General features: G+C 47.4%; 1 protein-coding gene across 2 annotated transcripts; it reads left to right on the plus strand.

The window, feature by feature from the left end:
- The first annotated feature begins 968 nt into the window (after nt 1-968).
- ARF3 (ARF GTPase 3) lies at nt 969-20,954 on the plus strand. Of its 2 annotated transcripts, none has more exons than XM_084877522.1 (5): nt 969-1,197; nt 16,017-16,257; nt 17,092-17,202; nt 17,428-17,552; nt 18,125-20,954. In XM_084877522.1, the coding sequence occupies exons 2-5, from the start codon at nt 16,110-16,112 to the stop codon at nt 18,284-18,286; spliced, it is 546 nt and encodes a 181-aa protein (XP_084733648.1). In that variant the 5' UTR covers nt 969-1,197; nt 16,017-16,109; the 3' UTR covers nt 18,287-20,954. The 2 variants fall into 2 exon arrangements, with proteins under 2 accessions (XP_084733648.1, XP_084733647.1); XM_084877521.1 differs by having other exon boundaries at nt 1,013-1,042.
- Nucleotides 20,955-21,079: the final 125 nt, after the last annotated feature.

Here is a 21,079-nt window from a genome sequence, read left to right on the forward strand (position 1 = left end):
GGAAGAGACTGGTGAATGCATGCACCAGGGATTGATGGGGTAAGAGGTAGACATAGTGTGGCTATCTACCAGCCTACTCCTTGGCAAGATTCAAGAAACAAGGCCCAAAATACAGAAAAGCAAGTTTTGGCTCAGGGCTTAGGGAAGAGCCATGTGTTCTCTTATATTGCTGTAAATGTAGAGCGAGGGCACTTAGAGAACCTTCTTTTATTTTTAGCATTTTTAGCGCCTTTCTTTGATGACAGTCTTGAGAGTTCCAACACAACTTTGCAGGTCTAGACCAGGTGCAGAAATGAGTGTGGGGAGGGAAGAGGGGATGGGCAGGAAGAGAGGAACATGGAAGCAGAGTCTCTCACTTTCCTTGGGGTACTAAAATTCATAATCACCTAGATACACTTCCTCAAATCACATCTCAGCCTGCAATATTCCAACTTCCTTGTAGCCCCAGAGTTCAGATGTTTCCTTCAGTCTCTTAAATTCATCACTCTCCCTTCTCTTCCCTATGGGAAAAGACATCTTGATTCAGACCCCTGGATAACCTAGTGGTGAGCAGTAACAACGGTGTAGGAGAGCTCTCAGGGGGATGCTACTAGCCCTGGTTAATAAAGATGAGGTCTGGAGGAGTTAGGCGGCCACAGCAAGGCCTATTCACTCATACCCTGCTCCTGGCTTTGCCCAAGGTGCCCCAGGCTCTCAGCTCCACCCGTCTCCAGGGTGGCCAGCACGCGGCCCCAGTCCTTAAACTTCAGGTATGGCCCTGGAGCTGTGTATTGTCCTCACAGTCCTCACTGCTTCACCCTCCTCCCCTGGCTCCTGCTTCCACTGCCCACAGCCTCCAGCCCCCACATCGCCCCCGCCCGGGCTTCGTCTCTAACACCCGGATGCCTCCGCAGCAGCCGCTGCCATGGTGATGGCTCTCGCGAGAACTGCCGCTCGCTGCCGCCACGCAGTTCTCGCGCGATCGGGGAGGTGGGAAGTATCCCGGTCTGGGGGTGGGGGTGCGCCGCACAGCCCTTGTCGCTGTCGCGGCTTCCGGTGCCAGGTAGAGGGAAGGAAGGAGGGAACCCGGGAGCGGGGCCAGGGCAGCGGCGGCGTTGAAATCGGCTGGGGGAGCCGGAGGGAGCCGAGCGAGATCCGAGCGGAACCTGCGGGGGCGGAGGCGGCGGCCGCAGCGGCGGAGCTTGGGAGCAGGAACCGGTGAGGGGCTGGGGAGGGAAGGCGGGTCCCGGCCGCGGAGAGGCTTGGGGTGGGGGCTGAGGCCATAGGGCCCCCTGCCGGGCACTGCCTGGCTTGGGGCAGTGTGGTCCTCCCCACCCGGGAGCTCGGAAAGGGGACGCTGGGCCACCCTCACGCCTGCTCCAGCATTTGAAGGACGCGGAGCTGGGGTGGGGGTGGGGGGCACTGACGGATTCGTCCTCCGCCTCGCACAAGGGGGCGACCTGGACTGCCATTAGGTCCCCCTCGCCTACAGAAGGTGGGCTTCGGAGAAGTCGGGATGGAGGAGGAGGAAAGCAGTCCAGGGAGAGGTGATGCGGGGGTGGTGATGGCTGTTTTGTATCCTTTCCTGTTAAAGGGCTAGGGATTGCTGCTTTCCCCCCCCCACCCCCTCTTCCCCTCTACCTTAGTCATAGGAGACCGTAGAGAAGCATTGCTGTGGTGACACCCCTCTCCTTGTGGGGTAGGGGTGCATAAGGGCTGTAGGGAGTAGCCAGCAGGAGAGGCTAAAGGATCACCCCTGTTCTGGTGGAGGTTGCGCTTTGGGGTCTCGGGACCTGCACGTTGGGAGAGGGCAGCTGGTGAGGACGGGAGGAGAGTGGGCAGAGGGGGAGGGGATCTGTTCTTGCTCCGAGGGAGCGGTGGTGCCTTCCTCCCCCAGGCGAAGCGGGGGCGGTGTCACTGGAGGAAGGAACGTCTGGTAGCTGGCTCTGAGTGTAAGTCTTCCAATCCGCTTTTCTCTCTTTCGGAAGTACCAGGATTCCCGGAACAGAAAATGGAGGCATTGCTTACACCTATGTTTGAGAAAAGGAGGGGGAGGTGGAGTTCCCGGTTAGAACAGGCCTCTTGATTAGCAAAGTGGTGGCTCATCTTTTGGGGGAATTCCCTTCTTTCTGGGTTGTATTACTGCCAGACTGGCTCTGGCCAGGCCCGGAGGAGTGTGGTGTGTGTGTGGTCAGGAGTGAGAAGAAATAGTGAGGTCATCCGGGTGCAGAGAAGTGAAACTTAAAACCTGTCTCTCTACTGCTGTTGGATTGGGTCACCCCTGGTCTATGGCATGAAAGTTTTATTGGTTGGCGATCTGCTGCAGGAGTCTGATTGCTTTGGTCAGGGCTACAGAACAGAATCTAGTCCCCACATACTTCCTTCCTAGTCCCTAATTTGCTGCCGTTTTATCTTGAGCTTATTGGGGTGTCCCCACTTGCTATGACTGGGGTGGGGCAGTGAGTTGGTCATTAGACTTGGTCATTGCACATTAGACTTGAGTTTGAATAACATGCCTGTAAAAGCTCGTTCTAATAAAGAAGCTGGTCCATTGGGTTCACCTTTTTATAAAACGAATCATAACCTTGGATTCATCTGGGAAGGGGCCCTATGTATCACATTCATATGCTTCCTGTCTTCCAGTGTAGAATTATTACTTTGCACAGTCAACATTTTTATGTGCAAGTCTTGCTTTTCTTTCTTTTTTTTCTTTTTTTTAAAATATATTTTATTGATATTTCACAGAGAGGAGGAAGGGAGAGAGATAGAGAGCTATAATAGAAACATCGATGAGAGAGAAACATCGACCAGCTGCCTCTTGCACACCCCCTACCGGGGATGTGCCCGCAACCAATGTACATGCCCTTGATGGGAATCGAACCTGGGACCTTTCAGTCCGCAGACCGACGCTCTACCACTGAGCCAAACCAGCTTCGGCAAGTCTTGCTTTTCTAAAGAGACTAATCTTTGTGAATGTAGGAATTGGCACTCATCTTGTGTCTCCCACAAGGTCTTTGCACACAGTGGGCACTCATGATGAATAGAGGGTGCGAATGGATAGAACTCAACAAACTTTCCTACAGTTTAAGAAGAAAGAGATGGCTTGTCTGTCAGGGAAAGTGCCTGGAGGTAGCTTAAAAATCTTGATCTCCCCACTCTCCTGAGAAGCACAAAAGCGGCATGGATAATGGAAAGTAAGATCCTCACCCTCCAAAAAAAAATTTTTTACTAGAGCACAGAATCATTTATCTGAAATCCCAGATCTTTGCTCCCCCCTTTTGGGCATAGGATTCTCTCCATTAGCTCTAAGTCCTTCAGAGTATTGTCTGCAAATTGGGGTCCTGGAGATCATGGAGGAGGGAACCAATGGATGTATGTGGTGCCTGGCACAGAATTGGTGCCAGCGAATCGTAGCTGCTATTATGAAACTGAATGCATATATAAAAGGCAGGCGGACAGCAGGCTGGAAAGACTGGAAGTGAAGTCTTAAGTGCACAAAGGATGATGTTGTGTGTGTTCATTTCTGCTACTCTCTTCCACTGGAGTCATAAGAGGAAATGGACTCAGGATAGTGGGCGGGATTTACTGGTTGGAAGAGGAACTTCTTTAAAACCAGGTTTTTTAAAGCTGAGTAAATAACAGGGAAATTGTGGAATCTGCTTCTCTATATACCTTTAGAAACGGATGCCAAGAGGCCTGAGACTCAAAGAGTAAAGTTTGGCTTTCCTAATCATTTCTGTTGCAGATGAATTTAGAAGCAAAATAGTACAGTAATTAAGGGTGTGGAATTTGGAATCAGACAAAACTGGGTTCAAATCTTGCCTCTACTATTACCAGTTGTATGATTTTTGTGAAATTATTTGCCCTCTTTTATTTTCATTTTCCTCATCTGTAAAGAGTATGACGATAGTACCTACTTCGTAGAATTGTAGGAGAATTAAATGAGATAATACACATAAAGCACTTATGTATATTATTAGTATTGTGCAAAGCACATAGTAAGCCCCAAGTAAATGTTAACTGCTATCAGTAATCATCACCACACAATGGTAATAATAATATGAGCACTTAGGCTGCCTTAAAGGTTTACATAAGAATAACTTACCGCCTGAGGTGCCTGTAGAGGGGATGATTGTTACCATGACTCTCTGTGCTGGTTGTAGGTTTATGAGCAGTGAAATCTTTTTTCAGCATCAGCTTCACAGAGGCAGCTCCTGCTGCCTGAGTGGGAGGTGAAGCTGGAGCAAGGCAGGTCCCTGAGCCATCAGCTTGTGTGAGGATGTGGGGGCTCAAGAATAGTGTTTATGCCGTAGCCGGTTTGGCTAGTGGATAGAGCATTGGCCCTCAGACTGAAGGGTCCTGGATTTGATTCTAGTCAAGGGTTTGATTCTGGTCTAGGACTCCTACCTTGGTTGCCAGTTGTAGGCTGTGGTTTTAGGCTCTATCATGATCCTCCAGCCCTGTCAGGGTGTGTGGGAGGCAGTCAATGTCTCTCTTTCACATCCATGTTTCTTTCTCTGTCTCTCCTGCTCCCTTCCACTCTCTGAAAATCAATGGAAGAATATCCTTGCGTGAGGATAAACAACAACAAAAAAGAACAGTGTGTATGTTTAAAAAGTCATCATGACTCTGGGATAAGGGTTGACTCTTCCATAAGGTGCACCTTGATTGACTTAGGTCAGGATTTAGATTCCTGGATCCCATTGTTTTAGGTCTCGATAAGCATTTCAGCATCATCCATTTTCTGGACCACTTTTCATTTAGTCCTATCTCCTTTATTTTTTAATTTAAAAATATTTTTATTGGTTTCAGAGAGGAAAGGAGAGGGAAAGAGATAGAAATATCAATGATGAGAGAGAACCATTGATTGGTGGCCTCTTGCACACTCCTCTGGGGATTCTGGGGATTGAGCCGGAAACCTGGGTATATGCTCTTGACCAGAATCGAACCCCAGACCCTTCAGTCCTCAGGCCCTATCCTCCAAACTGGCTAGGGCTAGTCTTATCTCCTTTATTTTTTTTTTTATTTTTTTAAACTATACTTTTTTTTTTAAAAAAAATATATTTTATTGATTTTGTACAGAGAGGAAGGGAGAGAGACAGAGAGTTAGAAACATCGATGAGAGAGAGTCATCGATCAGCTGCCTCTTGCACACCCCCTACTGGGGATATGTCCGCAACCAAGGTACATGCCCTTGACCGGAATCGAACCCGGGACCCTCCAGTCCCCAAGCCGACGCTCTATCCATTGAGCCAAACCGGTCTCGGCTAGTCTTATCTCCTTTAAATGTCTACCTCTCCATATGTTTTAGAATGTACTGTATTAAGGTCCAGAGTTATGATATCTGTGTAATTCCATCTACTATACTATTTCCAACATTTGTCACAAATATAGGTAGAGTGCCAATAAAGCTTCTTTAAAAAAAATATTTTTTTTTATTGATTTCAGAGAGGAAGGGAGAGATAGAAATATCAATGATGAAAGAGAATCATTGATTGGCTGCCTCTTGCACACCCTCCACCAGGGACTGAGCCTGCTGCCCAGGCATGTGCCCTGATTGGGAATTGAACTGTGACCACCTGGTTTTTAAGTCGAGACTCAACCACTGAGCCAAACCAGCCCCTCCTCCCCCACATTTTTTTCCAAAGCAATCGAAGGTTACCTTATATAAAATCTTACTTGAAGTCTAATACATAACAACATGGGTAAAATTGGCGCTGCTCTGGTGGTGGTGGAGAGTTAGAAGCATAATTAGAGCCTCTTATATGGTTTCTCCCTCCAGGCAGCCTCTGAATTCCATCCATGGAATCCTAGGGCTCTGAGAAGAAAGAAACCACTTCTTCACTTTGCCAGATACATGAAAAGGATTGGGATTACCTAAATAATATCTTCCTCAACCTCACAGATGTTTTGCCACCATCAGTAGTACTGTGCCTTTCAACAACAAGCATGTCAATCACTAGCTACAGATTGTAGTGCTGGGTGCTGGGGAGATGAAACATGAGTAAGGTATGGTCCCTGCTGGCAAGAGGCTCATAGTCTACTGAAGTGCGTCCCAAACTTTTTTCCATCATGGCATACACAGAAGATGGTAATGGTGAGACAGACATAGCAGCTTGCAACCTGAGATGGCCAGCCCAAGGGCTCTAGCCGCTTGAAGCCCTGCCTAGCCATATAGTACTGTGGGATCAGTATCTCCAGCTGCCCTGTAAAGACATAATATCTGGGAAGTTTCAGCTCTGAAGACTAAGACAGACAAAAATGTGAATAAAACACACTGTGGTAAGTCCTAGAGTGGAAGTGTGTTTGGTGATAAGGGATCACGAACAGCTTTTATTCCCCAAGGTCAGTCCGTTCCCTGTCTTCCGTATCCTTATGGTGCTCTAATGCAGGGGTCCTCAAACTTTTTAAAGTGGGGGCCAGATCACGGTCCCTCAGAGAGCTGGAGGGCCGGACTATATGAACTACTAATTCCTACTGTAACACCTCGGCTGCGCTCACTGCCCAAAAAACCTGGCGGGCCGGATCAGACTCCTCTGCGGGCCGCATGTGGCCCGCGGGCCGTAGTTTGAAGACCCCTGCGTTGGCCTTCTCCAGATCCTGTCTTCCTGTTTCATCTGTTTGCTGGCAGCTCCATTTTGACCTGTGCTTTGGGACCAGATTGGGGCACAGATTTATTGGGACTTTAGGCTGATTACTTGTGGAATTCTGTGATTTTGTAATTAGGAAAGTATAGCGTTCTCAATATTCAAAACTGTCGATGTGGGCATTGGAGCAGCCATAGAATGTCAGCAAATGGAGTAGTTGTAAGCTCATTAGATTTTAAGAATAGGGCAAACTGAAAGGTTTGGTTAGAGAGCAGTACCACAGAATGTTCCAAAGAAACAAATGAGTATCATTTTTTTGTTTTTTAATAAGGTCACTGTTTTATTTGGGTAGGCGTGATTCTCTGTTTTGATTCACTTGCTGAGTATTGTCCATGGGAAAATCCAGAGCCTTCCTAAGGTCTCTATCAGGCATGGTGATTTAGGATCCTTTTTTGCTTGTAGTGTGGTCTTCTTCAGGTTATCCTATACTTACTGGGGTTGTTTTCATTGAGTAAAAGGTGAATGAATGCCCTGAACCTAAACACTGCTAATTGAACCAAGTGGAACCTAAAAAGCTAGATATGTTTTAATTTATAACAAGGTCATCCTTGATTGTCTAGTAGCTAAATTCAATAGGTATGTTTCGGGCCTTATCTTAATTTGACCACTCTTTTCCTTTTTTTTTTTTTTTTAACATGTTTTTTATTGATTTCAGAGAGGAAGGGAGAGGGAGAGAGAAATAGAAACATCAGTGATGAGAGAGAATCATTGATTGGCTGCCTCCTGTATGCCCCACACTGGAGATCAAGCCCACAACCTTGGGCACATGCCCTGACCAGAATTGAACCTTGACCTCCTGGTTCATAGGTTGTTGCTCAACCACTGAGCCAAGCCAGCCAAGCTTAATTTGACCTTTCTAAAGCATTTGACCTTCCTTCCTTTCTTTATTTTATTTATTATTATTATTATTATTATTATTATTATTATTAATTTTTAATTTTATTTCTGACAGGGAAAATATATATATATATATATATATATATATATATATATGTATATATTTTTTTTAACCACAAATGTACTTAATGTCACTGAATTGTGCATTTAAAAATGGTTTAATGTAGAGAACCGGTTTGGCTCAGTGGATAGAGCGTCGGTCTGCAGACTGAAAGGTCCCGGGTTCGATTCCAGTCAGGGGCATGTACATTGGTTGTGGGCACATCCCCGGTGGGGGATGTGCAGGAGGCAGCTGGTCGATGTGACTCTCTCATCGATGTTTCTGGCTCTCTGTCCCTTTCCCTTCCTCTCTGTGAAAAATCAATAAAAATATATATATATTTTTAAAAAATGGTTTAATGTAGATAGAATGTCAGGACCATTCATGATTTATTCACTGGCAAAGGAAGAGAATGCCCACATCCCTTAGGGCGCCAGTGGTCGGCAAACTGCGGCTCTCGAGCCACATGCCGCTCTTTGACCCCTTGAATGTTTTAATGCCACTTCTTCAAAATAGACTCACCCAGGCCAAAAACCGACTTCTGCGCATGGGCCACAAAGTTTCAGTTGCTTTGTACGTGTGCGCCTGCACATGGTATTTTGTGGAAGAGCTACCTACACCCAAGGGACCAAAGAGCTGCATTTGGCTCGTGAGCCGAGGTTTGCCGACCACTGCCTTAGGCCGATCAGTTTTCATACCCTAGGGCTAGGGAACGGTATCTCATGCCCCATACTCCCCGCACCAGCACCTAAACAAATGAGGGGTTCTGTTAGAAAAAAGAAGGTTCAGGATGGCTTTTGGGTGGGCAGCTTTCTGGATCATTGATCACCTTGGTTCCTCTCTGGCTTAATCTACCATCAGTGCAGGTGATTCCTAAATACCCAGCTCAGACTTTTCTGTTGCGCTTCACACAGTAGCACCTCAAAATCAACATTTAATCCAAAAATAAGTATTTTTACTCTGAGTTCTGTTCCTCTTGTTGCTTCCTGTCTAAAGAAATGCCACTGAATCACCCAGGCCAGAAACCTGAGAATCATCTTTGACTTTTCTTCTCTTCCTTCCTATGTTTAATCAGTCATTAAATCTGTGGGTTCCCCTGTTTTGATGCTTCCAATCTGTCCTCTCGGTAAGAACTTTTGATTTCTCCTCTATATTATTGTACTTCCCCAGTGTGCTCTCTGCCTCTACCAGGGGTCCTCAAACTTTTTAAAGTGGGGGCCAGATCACGGTCCCTCAGAGAGCTGGAGGGCCGGACTATATGAACTACTAATCCCTACTGTAACACCTCGGCTGCGCTCATTGCCCAAAAAACCTGGCGGGCAGGATCAGACTCCCCTGGGGGCTGCATGTGGCCTGCGGGCCGTAGTTTGAAGACCCCTGCTAGTCTTTCCCTTTTCAATTTATTCCCTAAACTGGTGCCAGAATGATGTTTGTTTCTAAAGAACACATCTGATCATTTACTCTGTATTGTCTTTAAAACCCTTTATGATCTAGCCCTTGCTTATCTCTCCATCCTCATCACTTTACTCACCATGCTGCATCCAAATGAACTACCTCCCATTTGTACCTGGCTTTTGCTAATAAAAACTATCTTTTTCTTTTTTAAAAAAATATATATTTTATTGATTTTTTACAGAGAGGAAGGGAGAGGGGTAGAGAGCTAGAAATGTCAATGAGAGAGAAACATCGATCAGCTGCTTCCTGCACACCCCCTTACTGGGGATGTGCCCGCAACCAATGTACATGCCCTTGACCGGAATCCAACCTGGGACCTTTCAGTCTGCAGACGGACACTCTATCCACTGAGCCAAACCGGTTTCAGCTATGCTCTCTTTAATATGCCTTTTTTTTAAAATATATTTTTTAAAGATTTAAAGAATTTATTTCTAGAGAAACAAGAAGGGAGAGGGAGAGAGAAACACTGATGTGAGAGTAGAACATCCATCAGCTGCCTTCTAGACACCTCCTATCCGAGGATTGAGCCCACAATCTAGCATGTACCCTTACCTGGAATGAAACCAGCAACCTTTTTTTTTTATTTTTAAATATATTTTATTGATTTTTCACAGAGAGGAAGGGAGAGAGAGAGTTATAACATCGATCAGCTGCCTCCTGTACACCCCCTACCGGGGATGTGCCCACAACCAATGTATATGCCCTTGGCCGGAATAGAACCCAGGATCCTTCAGTCCGCAGGCTGACGCTCTATCCACTGAGCCAAACCGGTTTCAGCAACCAGCAACCTTTAAAAAAAAAAAAAAAAAAAATATATATATATATATATATATATATATATATTTTTTTTTTTTTTACAGAGTGGAAGGGAGAGTTAGAAACATCGATCAGCTGCCTCTTGCGCACACACACACACACACACACACACACCCCGAGGATGTGCCCACAACTAAGGTACATGCCCTTGACCGGAATCGAACCTGGGACCTTTCAGTCTGCAGGCCAACCCTCTATCCACTGAGCCAAACCGGTTTCGGCCCAGCAACCTTTTTGATGGATGCCCTGTCAACTGAGCCACACTGGCCAGGGCCTAACTCAGGTCTTTATGCCTTTGCAAATGGCTATTTCTTCGCCCCCATTCCCTCCTCTCTACTGTCTGATTACTTCATACTTTTCCTTCAGGAGTCAGTTCAGGTGTGCCCTGAGTATCACATCTATGAATTGTCCTTTACTCCCCAGTCTTTTGTTTGTGTGTTTTTATTCATCCTCACCTGGGGATATTTTCCTCATTGATCTTTAGAGAGCCTGAAAGGGAGGAAGGGAGAGGGAAGGGAGGACAGAGAGAGAGAGAGAGAGAGAGAGAGAAACATCAGTGTGAAAGAGATACATCGATTGGTTGCCTCCCGCATGCACCCTGTCCAGGGATCGACCTGCAACACTTGTATGTGCCCTGGATTGTGAAAAGAACCGTGACCCTTTGCGTGCTGGCTGACGCTCTAACCTCTGAACACCTCCGGCTAAGGCTACCTCCCAGTCTTTTTTCTTTCTTTTTTAACAAAATATTTTTTTATTGATTTCAGAGGGGAAGGGGGGAGGGAGGGAAGAAAGGAGGAAGAGCGAGAGAAGAGAGAGAGAAAAACATCTGATAAAAGAGAATCATTGATCGATCAGCTGCCTCCTGCATGCCTCCTACTGGGAATCGAACCCACAATCTGGGCATGTGTCCTTGACCAGAATCAAATCCAGGACCCTTCAGTCCGCAGGCCAACACTATTCAGTGAGCCCAGTCAACCAGGGCCTATTTCCTCCACCCCCACCCCCACCCCGCCGCCCCCAGTCTTGATTAACTGCTCCACCTTTCCCCATAATACTGTGAGCTTATATTTATTCTCACACTGTTCTGTAACCCTTTTTCCACTAGTTTTTCACCCCCAAAGACCGAGTTTCGTGAAGGCAGAAACTGTCCTCATCTCTGTATCCCTAGTTCAGTATACTCAATAAATGTTTAATGAGTGAATGGAAGCTGACATCAGGAGCTCTTCCTTGGCTTTGGGAACTCTCTGAGTCCAGTAGAAGTCATTTAGATTCTAATCTAAGGGTTCTTATTTGCTGATTATAGTGCTCTTGAGACAAAAACTTGGAAAGTTTACAGAGGTCAGTCACAAGCCTAAGGAAACTAGATACAGGCAGACCCTGCTTTTATTTACTGAAATTTAATGATCTGCTCCATTGACTGTACTAAAAATAGCATCTCTTTTAGTGATATCTCAATTTGAAAATTATCTGGGAACAAAGCTGCTTCTAGTGTACCCTGCCTGGCAGCAGAGGGCTTGGGAGAGACTAGTATTCCTTTCCCTGAACTTATGCAGCCTGAAGAAGAAGTGGTGCCAGATCAGGAATCTTCTCAGAGGTGTCTCACAATACATGCCTGAGCCAGGTACTGGAGTCAGGCAGGGGGGAGTGCATGTGGCTTTCACAATCACCTGGAGAGAGAGGCAGGCATGTTCCTGCAACACACGTAGGTCAGTGTGATGAGCAGCAGCCAGTTACAGCAGCAACCTGCCTCTCCTGGTGGGGGAGGGGCTTGGAATTGAGGACAGTGGTTGGTCCTCAGTGAGGACATCCTCAGATGAAGCTTAAATCAGCAATGTACTTGACTCAACTCCTGCAGTGTCCCACACGGATTGTACTGGAACATGTTTTTAGAGCTATTGTTCCTCTTACCACTGATAACAAAGTTTGTGACTATGAAATAGATGTTGTTAATAGAAGTATTACTGTATTCCGTTTTTCATCTTAAGCCACTCACCTTCAGTTTTTACTGCTGATTTCCGGTTGGCACTAGCACGGAACGCTGGCATTTTGCCCTGCCCACACAGGAGTACCATCTGTGATAAAAGAGAGGAACCACAGGCTATCCAGCATGCAGGGAAACAATCCTGTGTGCTGTGGGGTCTTTGGTTTTGTTTTAGCCATTCTGCTTCCCAAAGCTGTTTCTAGAAATGCTTTATGGTGAAAGTGAGAATTGGCGTTAGAGCCAATATTCGTGTTCATAGCACAAAGCTGGAAGTTACTGCCATCCTGCTGGTAGGAGTAACATGCTTTCTTGCTGGTAATAAGCAGAGACAGAGAAAACCAAGACAAAAGAGCCAACACCCACTTTGGAATGTTGGTCTGAATCAAGCTCCTAATTATATTAAAGAGGAGTCATACTATCCATTAATTTCAAGGCCCTGGTCTGCCCCAGGGAATACATGGTAGCTGCTTGGATATTTTATCAGTTATCCATCAGCACAATTGCATATTAAATGGCAAAAGAAAAGTCCACCAATTTTAGTCTTCTGGTCCTCTCTGGTGTTTCCAAACCAGTCCCCCGTTAGGTAAGTGTGAAAAATGACCAAGAATAGACAGTATATCTTTTTTAAAAAAAATAAATATATTTTATAGATTTTTTTACAGAGAGGAAGAGAGAGGGATAGAGAGTCAGAAACATTGATGAGAGAGAGACATCGATCAGCCCCCTCCTGCACACCTCCCACTGGGGATGTGCCCACAACCAAGGTACATGCCCTTGACCAGAATCGAACCCGGGACCTCTTGGTCCGCAGGCCGACGCTCTATCCACGGAGCCAAAATGGTTTCGGCTTGACAGTATATCTTAAGCAACCATCTGTGTATTACCTAGAGATACCAAGTACTGCTCGAATAGAAGAAATTATGTAAGGACATCCTCACATTAGGCAGTGTGCATTTGATGGAACTCTTATAGAGGATTTGGCACTGGGAATGGGAACAGATACAGAATAAATAAAATGTATAGTCCTTGCCTATGGAGAGCACACAATTAAATTGGGGAGACAGTCAGTGTACGGACTTGCAAAGGAAGTAAAAAGCTCCACAAGGTGGTAAGTGCCACATGAATGGTTCAGAAATTCAGGGGCCTTTGTGTGGCAGGACACAGAAATAAGTGTAACATTGGGGTCAGCTTTTGAGCCAAGACGTTAGCTTAGCAAAGAAACCAAAGGACAGTGGATGCTTGTCCTGAGGCAACATTTTTCAGCCATTGCTGTTCTGATGGTTGATAATCATTTAATCAGCAGTTCCAGTCATGAAGGACAGCAAGGTAAATGTATGGTATAAATTCACTTCAGAAATTGAGCCAAACCCTATTACCTAACCTTTAAAGCAAGAAATCATTTGGAGCTGAAGGAAAGGCTACCTGAACAGGAGACAAGATGAAAACTAGGAAGGCTTGGGGAAGGTTTAAATTTCTGGAAGTGATGGTAGCAGAACAACAGTCTACTACCGATTGCCAAAAATGGAATCTGATCATATTAAGCTAGGCAGGTGTTCCCATCTGCCTCAGGGATCCTTGGGAATCTGGTCAGCCTGGGTGGGTTGAGGCAGGATGGGCAGCGAGGGTGGCCAGTGGGTGACTTGGCCGAAGTTGAGCCCGAAAGTTGAGCCAGGTCCTCTCCCTGGGTTGTGAGCCTCTGGGTCAAGGGCAGGGTCATCTGGGGAACCTACCGGGAGCGCCACGCCTGCTCATTAGTGGATATCTGGGGGGGCCTTTGAAGATGAAACATTCCGTAAGCACGCTTTGTTTCTGTGTTTGGATAAACTGGTACTTCGGTCTCCAGGGGCTATTGATGTGGCCCCTTTGTGTGTTCTGGAATTTGCTACAAACTGAGGGAAATAGGAAAAACAAAAACAAAAAGCAAACCTGAAATAGTTTTTGAAAAAAACAACTAAACTGCCATCAAACCTCCAGACTTTAGCTTGTAAATAGGATTCCTCCCCATCCACTTTTCACATTCTTGGGTTTGGTGCACTCTGTCTTGACCTGTTCCTTTGCCTGCTGGGTGTGTGTGTGTGTGTGTGTGTATGCTTCTGGTTCCCAGACTAGCAGCAGCTAGCATATGGTGATAGCTGAATAAGCTGATGCTGACGCGAATCTCCCTCAGGCACAGAGAACTGGCTGGCGGGCACGATTCTGAACCCCCATTTCATTGTTTTAAAGCTGCATTTCTGTGGCTGTCCTGTGTCACAGAGAAGGGAGGGAGGACGAGAGAGAATAAATGACTATGTATGATCTGTCGGGGGCAGTGATTGGAGTGGGCATTTTGTCCCTTTATAATGGTTCTTCCTTTTTTTAGCACGTGTTTGTTAAGAGCCTACTATGTACCAGATATAAGCATCTGATCTTCGTAAGCTGCTAGTGAGATCAGAAGAGACCCTGGGAGTTAATTCAGTTATTCATATGCTATGTGCCAGATGCTATTCAAGGTACCAGGAAAACAGCAGTGAACAAAATAGATAAGGAGCTGACATTATTGTAGGAGAAAAACAGTAGAACAAGAGACAAATGTGAGATGTGTAAGATGGTGATAAATGCTGTGAAGAAAAGTGGGATAATGGGGTGGAGTGGGGGGGGGGGAGTTATAGGTGATTATAGAAAGCCTCTTCGCTGAGGTGACATCTGAAGAGACACCTGCTGGAAGGGAGAGTGCTCCATGGAGTTGTCCAGGAGAGGAAGCGTGTCAGGCAGAGTGGATGGCAATCACAAAGCTTTGCGGCAGGAAAGTGTTGGGGAATTGGAGTGAGTAAGCAGTGGGAAGAGTAGTGGATCTGATGAGAGACGCAGGGGGATGCAGGTCATGCAGGACCTTGTAGGCCATGCTATGGCTTTCGGTTTTACTGAAAGGGAGATATGAAGCCAAGAAAGGGTTTCGAACAGAGAAGCAACATGACCTGATTTTGGTTTTAAAATAGACAGAAGGGGCCGAAACCGGTTTGGCTCAGTGGATAGAGCGTCGGTCTGCAGACTGAAAGGTCCCAGGTTCGATTCCGTTCAAGGGCATGTACCTTGGCTGTGGGCACATCCCTAGTGGAGGATGTGCAGGAGGCAGCTGGTCGATGTTTCTCATCGATGTTTCTAGCTCTCTATCCCTCTCTCTTCCTCTCTGAAAAAATCAATAAAATATATTTTAAAAAATAATTAAAAAAAAATAAAGTAGACGGAAGGGGGTTAAGGAAGAAAGCGTCGTTGCCTTGTGACCATGTGGAGCAGCTGACCTTGGATGGGCCATGCAAGCCTAGGATTTACCTGGCTGAGGACAAGAGCTAGTCTCTTCACACCCCACTTCCCAACTCAGAGTGGACTGTCGTATGAACAGGGCACCGCTTTCACAGCCAGCATTTCACAGAGTGAAAAGGATTAGACGCTTTTAGGTGTGCCGTTTTCTTATTTTTTCCTCCTTAATTTGGATGTGTAGAAGGAAGGTGCGATTGCGGAAGACAGAAGCAGTCTCTTGATTAGAACAGAGACATGAACCTTGGGAACCTGGCAAGCCTGAACCTTGTCAGGAGTCATCAAGAGCCACTCCTAATTCCACTCCCTGCTCTCCCACCCTTTCCAGAAGTGTCAGGGTAATGTTGGAGGGAGGGGCATTGATGATCTTGCAACACCTTGGGGTATAGTATAGATGGTCAGAACGGAAGGGACTTTATAAGATTTTTTAAAAATTGATTTTGAGAGAGAGGAAGGGAGAGGGAAAGAGAGAATAATTTATATGAGAGCAGAACATGATTGGCTGCTGCCCCCTACCAGAGATCAAGCTCGCAACCTGGGCACGTGCTCTGACTGGGAATTGAACCAACAACCTTTTGATGCACAGGATAGCACCCAACCAACTGAGCCACACTGGCCAGACTTGGAAGGGATTTTAAAAATCATCTGTTCCAACACCCATTTACAGGTGAAGTAACTCATCCAAAGTCACATGTAGATTAGTGGCAGAGCAGTGGTCATGGGTGTTCACTGCTCTCTGTCTCTGCTCCCAAAGGCTCAAGGTATATCTCATTGGGCCCTAATCTTCATAGTCCCCTCAGGCTCTCAGCTTGTCATGAATGGACTCCAGCTTTGACTTTGACAATTTCCATTTACATGAAATTCTGATGAGCAGATGGTGGTAATGAGTTTACATTTCTTTGCCTAGGATCAAGTCCTCCATACCAGGCAGCAGGTCAAAACCAGACTGCCACTGCCCCTACTTGGGCCCTCCTGTCTTGAGAAAGCAGCTGCTGTGATCATGGGTAATATCTTTGGAAACCTTCTCAAGAGCCTGATTGGGAAGAAGGAGATGCGCATCCTGATGGTGGGCCTGGATGCTGCAGGAAAGACCACAATCCTATACAAGCTGAAACTGGGGGAGATTGTCACAACCATCCCCACCATTGGTAAGGACACAGCTTGGATGTAAGCTTTCATGCCAGCCGCTGAGCAGCTAGGCTGGGGGCCTATCCCTAGATTCCTCTACCTGGCCAGCAGGCAAGTCCATGCAACTTGTGGGTTTGCGGGAAGGGTGGTTCTTTAGCTTACTAGCTGATGCTGGGCTGCTATTTGCCCACCTACCCTGGCCTTCTCTGATGCAGGAACTTCTGCAGCCTGGCACTCAGAAGTTGCCCTCAGGTACTGAGCTGGTTTGTTTTCTGTGTTGTTTAGAAAGCAGGTGAAGGACTTTGATGTTCTTGCCAGAGGCCTGGAATTGCTTCAGTTTAGATCCTCAGTGGCCCTGATCCTGGTTAAGAACTGCCTGTAGGAGGGAGAACATTTGGCTTATGGATGGAGCTCCAGTAATCATCCGTAGGTGGTTCTGCATTTGGGGCTCCAGGACTACAGATCACTTCTTTTTTTCCTTCACTTTGCCTCACAGGCCCCAGTTCTTAGCCGAGAAATACTCTGGTGGCCAGTGTCCCAGAATGGAGCTGAGTCATTTCTTTGTAGGTGGGAGAGCCGAACCCTGAGAATGAGTGGGGAAGGTTGGCTCACCTTACCCGTGCGAGCATGAACCCCTGATGGGCCCTCCTCATCCTCTTCCACTTCTTCCCTTAGTTTTTCTTTTTGGCCTTTAGGCTAAAATGCCAAGGAACACCAGTTCTGAGGAAGCCTTAGCTTTTGTTTCCTTACTGGGATCATGGCCAAGGCTGGGAAAACAAATGAACCCAATAAGGCATCGCTTGCAGACCTGGTGTTTGCGGCCAACTGGCCATCACCTGTTTTTCCCCCCAAAGGGTTCAATGTGGAGACGGTGGAGTACAAGAACATCAGCTTCACAGTTTGGGATGTGGGTGGCCAGGACAAGATTCGGCCTCTTTGGAGACACTACTTCCAGAATACCCAAGGTATGGCATTTGACTTGTCCAGGGACTGGCATGGGTTGGTTGGGTGCGAGCAAAGAGTGTGGCTGTCACTCTTGGTTATGGGTAGTGAACCCTGGCCCTGCTGTAGCTCCTGTGGGTGGGAGGAGAAGAGTAAATATTGGAAGATATAAGGAGGGTGTTGTCTTTTGGTGGTGGGGAGGGGAATTCATCTGTCGTCTCTGTGCAGCCCATGCTCTGCCTCCCTAGGGTTGATATTTGTGGTCGACAGCAATGATCGGGAGCGAGTAAATGAAGCCCGGGAGGAGCTGATGAGGATGCTGGCAGAGGATGAGCTTCGGGATGCTGTGCTCCTTGTCTTTGCAAATAAACAGGTGAGATGTCTCCCCACCTCTGGATTTGAGAAGGCAGCCTGGCTTCAGAAATCAAGGGCCTTGGAGTTCAATGTATAGGAAACCCCATGACTATGCTCTCAATTTAGACGTGTGGGAAATAGGATAAGTTGGGTTTTTATGCACTTCTTGTCCCTCATCCTTGCTTTAATTAGCAACATTGTATCCTCAGGGATTGGTGTGGTAGATGCATCACCTCAATTCCTCTTACTTCTTCCCTATCATCTACTTCAGTGGAACTGCCCTCACTCCTAGGTCAAACAGACCTGGTTTCTTGGCCCAATCTCAATCACCTCTCCACTTCCCTACCATTGCCGTATTGGTTTCCACCAATCCAATGGAATGACCTCTGATATCTTGGATCTGGGGTTCTGGGATGCCTAAGTGCAAAGCAGCTTCTTAGGATCTTGTTCTGAGTCCCTAAAGTGGAGGAGGAGGAGGAGGAGGAGGAGGAGGAGGAGAGGGTACTGGTAAAATTCTCTTTGGTAATGGGTGCTCTAAAAGCCTTTGAAAGATTCTGAGGCTCCTTTCTTTGTGTCTCCCTCGTGCTCCAGGATTTGCCTAATGCTATGAATGCTGCTGAGATCACAGACAAGTTGGGCCTGCATTCCCTGCGTCATCGCAACTGGTATATTCAGGCCACCTGTGCCACCAGTGGGGACGGGCTGTACGAAGGCCTGGACTGGCTGGCCAATCAGCTCAAAAACAAGAAGTGAGAGCCAGGCAGCTCTCTCCGACCACCCCCACCACCCCTAACATACCTACTGTCTCCCTGCCCAGCCCTCCCCAACTTCCCGTTGCCAGTGTGGCCAGGGCCCTGGGTATCATGTCCGCATGCCCGATAAGAGCCTTGTCTCTCCTGCCTCCCCTTCTTTCCCTTGTCCACAATCAGTCCCCAAATGCTGTCCTTATGATGAATCATTCCAATTTATCAGATTTAAAACAAAAACAAGGTTGTTATGGTTTCATGGGGTGCCTCCCCCGTCCTCTGAGGTTCGGGAAGTGGGGTGGGGTAGTTTCTCTGTTTGCTTCGTTTGGCTCTGGTTGCTGTGCTCTTGGCATCTGAGTCCCTTCCCTCTCCCTGCAGGCCCCTCTCCTACCATTTTTTCCCTTCACAACCCTCTCCCAGTTCTACGTGGAAATTGCACGGGCCTCTCTGTGTGCGTGCATGTGTGCGCGTGTATATACATGTATAAAGAGATACATAGGTAGGGGCCAGGGAGAAGGGTAGAGCAGGTGGACGGCAGCTCAGGGCTTGCAGCCCACCCTAGCCTATCACCTGCCCCTCCCGTGCTGGTGAATAAAGGGAGTAAGGTCGAGGGAAGGCTGCCCCAACCTTACACTGGTTCCTCTCTTCTCTGCAGGTAGGTTTTCCTGGATGATAGGACAGATGATGGATTTTCCACCACCATCTTCCTATTACCCCTCTCTTCTCCCTGCTCAGGGCAGAAGGTGACTGTTCCCAAGGAGATGCCATTCTGCCCTGCCTTGTTAGTGGGAAGGAGAGAGGAACCCACTCACTCTTATCACTCAAGAGTGTTCAACTGATCCTCCCTCCTCATCCTGAGATCTGTTCCTCTCGAGCTTGAAAGGGGGAGTGGGGAGATACAAAACATGTTGTTTGTTTGAGACCCAGGGTAGCTGGGGAGGGCCTCAGGTTTTCCATCTTCATCCTGTTTTTATGAGAAAGTGAGATGCATGGTTCGGTCCTATCCCTGCCTTCCCCTCCTCCTTACCCCCCTCCTCAGTCTTCTGAATTTGTGGACCGGTGGTTCATCTGTCCTTTGTCAGAAGTTTTCTCACTCTAGTGGTCCCAGGCTGGCTGGCTGGTTCATTGGGGAGTGGGGTGGCACAGCAGACCTCAATATCGGTCCCTGTGTCCAGGGTTTTTTTTTTCTAGTCCAGAATGTGTGGAGGGATGGAAATTTTCTATTCTGTTTCCATTCTGCTGTCCCTGCCACCTCCCTCCCAGCAGGTTTCCCCGCCCTCTGCACTCCCATGAACAGATCTGTGGGTTGGAGTGTAGGCACTAGAACCCTGAAGTGGTTGCTGGTGCTGGTGTAATGCAGTGGTCTTCAGGGTCCCTCCCCAACCCCCCCATTACTATGGAGTTGTTCAGAAGCTGCTGCTACTGTGTCTCCCTGACTGCAGGGGGCACTCCTCCCTGAGGTCCAGACCTGCAGTGTGTGTGAAGCCGTGGCTTTTCTGTGGGCTCCTGTGTGTGCTGGCTGCGCCCTGAGCTCCAAGATGGCCCCCATACCTTTCTGCTCAGCTCAGGGCCCAGGGTATCCCCACAGCATGACGAGGGACCCCTTCCCAGAAGGGCTGTCCCAAGCCCCACCCTATGGGGCCAGGCTTCCTTCGACTTTTGTCTACAGCAGGCAGATTAATGCCCCTCACCCCCACCCCAGATTGAACTGTGAAAGAGGTTCCAGAGATGTCCTCCTCAGTGCCAGATCCTTAGTGATGCTTCATTTATCCAGGATGCAGAAGGTGTGTACAGGTCTCTCGCTCTCTAGGCCTTCGTGTGTGTATATGTGTGTGTTTGGTGGTGGGGGAAGTGGGGTGCTGGAGCTTGTATTTCATTTTAACATACTCATTCCCTGACCCACAGATGCTTCCCTCCACACTCCCCCCCACCTCAAATTTTTCTTTTTTTTTGCTCCTGCCACCTCTCTCCCTGAGCTCTTGCCTTTGCCTCCTAACTCATTCAGTGCTGTTGCCTGTCTCTCTCCCCTTTCCTTGTTTCTTTCCTACTTAGGCTTCCCCTCTCTCTATCTTTGTGGTTGGTGAGGACTTTGCCTCTTTTCCCACCTAACTCTCTCTCTGGCCTTCCTTAGTTAGATACTAGTCCCAAATAGGTTTTCCTCATTTCAGGCCCACCCCCACCTCATTTTGGAGGGCTCCATGGACCAATGGGGTTAAGGGTGTTAAGATGCAGCCTTGGTGGTTGCCTTGGTGCTGCTTGAGATCTGTCCAGCAGGGGGCAGTAAGTGATCTTGGTAGTATCCCTGACTGCTAGGGCTACTGCTAGGGATGGTAGGGTGGACCTTTCTACATTCCCATTCACCTAAAAGGTCTTTTGGGGCTGGGTGTTTCATTCCATTTTTGCCCACTCCCTCCCTGCCTCTCCTCTGGTCAGTTTCATTGTATGCTTTTTTTTTGTTCTGGCCTTTCTTCTCCCTGGGGCTTCCCCATTTCTCCCCCAAAGTTTGTTTGTGGTATTATAGTGGTAACTGCAGTTCTGAACTGGTTTTCTCTTCTTTTTCCCCTCCTCTGGAATGTAGACTATACGTGTTTAATAACGCACCTTCTCTCTCCTTGCTCAAATGTGGGATACGAAATGACTGTGACCATGGTTGGAAATTAAACATGTTTTATGCAGCATTGGAGCAGATCTTCATCCTTGTGCAGCAGCCTGGGACAGTGGTTTAATGCTGAGGGAAGTTCTGTCTCTGGTCCCTGTCTCCAGACTGCTCCTTCAGCAGGGGAGTCAAGGGCACTGACCA

Source organism: Pipistrellus hanaki, assembly GCF_964339955.1.
Source record: "Pipistrellus hanaki genome assembly, chromosome: 3".
Classification (NCBI taxonomy): Eukaryota; Metazoa; Chordata; class Mammalia; order Chiroptera; family Vespertilionidae; genus Pipistrellus; species Pipistrellus hanaki.